Source organism: Engraulis encrasicolus, unplaced genomic scaffold (assembly GCF_034702125.1).
Source record: "Engraulis encrasicolus isolate BLACKSEA-1 unplaced genomic scaffold, IST_EnEncr_1.0 scaffold_29_np1212, whole genome shotgun sequence".
Classification (NCBI taxonomy): Eukaryota; Metazoa; Chordata; class Actinopteri; order Clupeiformes; family Engraulidae; genus Engraulis; species Engraulis encrasicolus.
Window position 1 is genome coordinate 52,501 of NW_026945588.1, and position 2,500 is coordinate 55,000.

The window sequence follows — 2,500 nt, forward strand, 5'->3', positions numbered from 1 at the left end:
ATCGTTTTTAACAAAAACGGCAATCGTAAAAAAAAAAAAAAAGTAAAAAAAAATAAAATAATTTTTTTTTTATTTTTTTTTACATTTTCGGAAACTATGGCGGCCAAATTTAAACTATGGCGGGCCGCCATAGTTTCCTCAATGTATGGGAAACACTGGTGTGTGTGTGTGTGTGTGTGTGTGTGTGTGTGTGTGTGTGTGTGTGTGTGTGTGACTAACTGTGTGTGTCCTAGGCAGTAGGCCTGGATGGTGTGTGTGTGTGTGTGTGTGTGTGTGTGTGTGTGTGTGTGTGTGTGTGTGTGTGTGTGTGTGTGTGTGTGTGTGTGACTAACTGTGTGTGTCCTAGGCAGTAGGCCTGGATGTTGTGAGTGTGTGTGTGTGTTTGTGTTTGTGTGTGTGTGTGTGTGTGTGTGTGTGTGTGTGTGTGTGTGTGTGTGACTAACTGTGTGTGTCCTAGGCAGTAGGCCTGGATGTTGTGTGTCGCTGCTTTCAGGGAGACTCGGATCTTCTCGTCTCTGTCAGCTGTGATGACGAACCGATCATCTGGTGACACAACCTGTTACACACACACACACACACACACACACACACACACACACACACACACACACACACAGAAATGAGACACACACACCTTAATCAGCCTCACTGAAAGGAACGCTGTTGTGGCCATAGCAACACTATAGTAGTCATAGCAACACTGTTGTGGCCATAGCAACACTATAGTAGTCATAGCAACACTATAGTAGTCATAGCAACCAGGCTTGTACGAAATTCCGAATGGAAAGAATTTCAATTCAAATAATGCCATAATACGAACACTAGGTGGCATGGGCGTAATTTTAGGGGGGGACGGTGGGGACATGTCCATACCACTTTCCAGATAAACCTAGCTTGTCCCTACCATTCTTTTACAAATATAATGCAAAAACAGCATATCCGGACCATTTGCGATTGAAATGTCCCCACCACTTTTCGAGCCAAACCTACACCTTTGCTAGGTGGTGGTGTTGTATGTTCTTTCAATGGGTGGTGTAGATTAAATTCAAAGAAATTCAAGGTAATGGCACCACCTAGTGTTCGTATTATGGCATTATTTTGAATTGAAATTCTTTCCATTCGGAATTTCGTACAAGCCTGATAGCAACACTGTTGTGGACATCGCAAGAGTAGTCTGGGGTATCCCATGATGCTTTGCACCAGGGCTCGACTCTGAGGCTGTTCCAATGTTCGTACTGTCCGCCCTTCCCGCACTGTGTTTGGGTGCGCAGGGCGGTTCCATTTCTAATCGCGGCGGTGAAGTGTACTGTAAACTACCCGGATAACGCCCTCAAACCGGCCGTTTTTTGAAGTGTGGAGTTATGTACACTTTTCGCACTCAACAGCCGCCATGTTTGTTACGTAGTTTCCTCTGTGGTTGAGTGTCAGATCGTCAAAACTGCCGAATCTCTGTGATGACAGCATAGTTTTGATTCCAAAGACAATAGCCATGTGTATAAGAGAGTAAGAGTATGTGTTGTGAGATTCGTCGTCACTCCCTCAAAACCCTGTCCGCTTTGATTCAAAACATATCTCTGCGTTGTGATTGGGTTTGCCAGACTCAGGGCACAGTGTTCAAAACGTTCTCAGATCCGAGGCCAGACCCACTCGCAGCAGAACATTTTCGGCATCCAGCGGGTGGCTACCATCTTGGTCTCTTCAGACCACACAACATGGTTCCAGTGATCCATATCCTTGGTCTCTTCAGACCACACAACATGGTTCCAGTGATCCATATCCTTGGTCTGTTCATCTCTCTTGAGACCAAGATAAACACATTTGCTTTAGATGGCGAAGACAATTAAAAACATCACAATGGCAGTGAACTAGGGCTGTCCTAAACGATTATTTTTCTCCCGATTAATCTATTAATTATTAATCTAAGACTATTTTTTTTTTAATAGTCGATTAGTCAAACAATTCATTTTTCAAGTACTCTAGCACTTGAATCTTCAAGGAAATTGGGGGAAAAAAAGAAAGAAACCCTTAAAATTAGGTCCCTGAGCTCACAATGAGCTTACTCCGAGATACCAATTCATACGTGTTGGGCAATTTTAGGTTTCAATAAAGTAATAAAGCATTAGTAAAGTCAGTAAAAAAGCATTGAATTAAATTAAACGATTAGTCGACTATGAAAATTCTTGTCGACTATTTTTTATAATCGATTAGTCATGATTAGTCGATTAATTGTCCCAGCCCTACAGTGAACCATCTAAAGCTAATTCGTTTATCTCGGTCTCTTCAGACCACACAACAGGGTTCCAGTGATCCATACCCTTGGTCTGTTCATCTCTCTTGAGACCAAGATAAACACATTTGCTTTAGATAGTGTCAAGCATGTGTATTGGTAAACAAGTTTTACAAAAAAGTGTATCATCTGGCTAGTCCAGCTTGGTAGTGGGACTGACATGGTTTGGGGATGCATGAATGGCGTCAACATTGGATGTCTGAATTACACTTA

The 2,500-nt window shown here is 42.5% G+C and overlaps 1 protein-coding gene across 1 annotated transcript in view; it reads right to left on the minus strand.

Annotated features, from left to right (window-relative positions):
* The window catches only part of wdr4 (WD repeat domain 4), a 26,035-nt gene that overhangs the window by 18,196 nt on the left and 5,339 nt on the right, over positions 1–2,500 (minus strand). Inside the window, exon 5 of the mRNA XM_063193140.1 lies at positions 444–556. Within this exon, the coding sequence (XP_063049210.1) occupies positions 444–556 (113 nt within the window). The remainder of the gene's footprint in view (positions 1–443; positions 557–2,500) is intronic.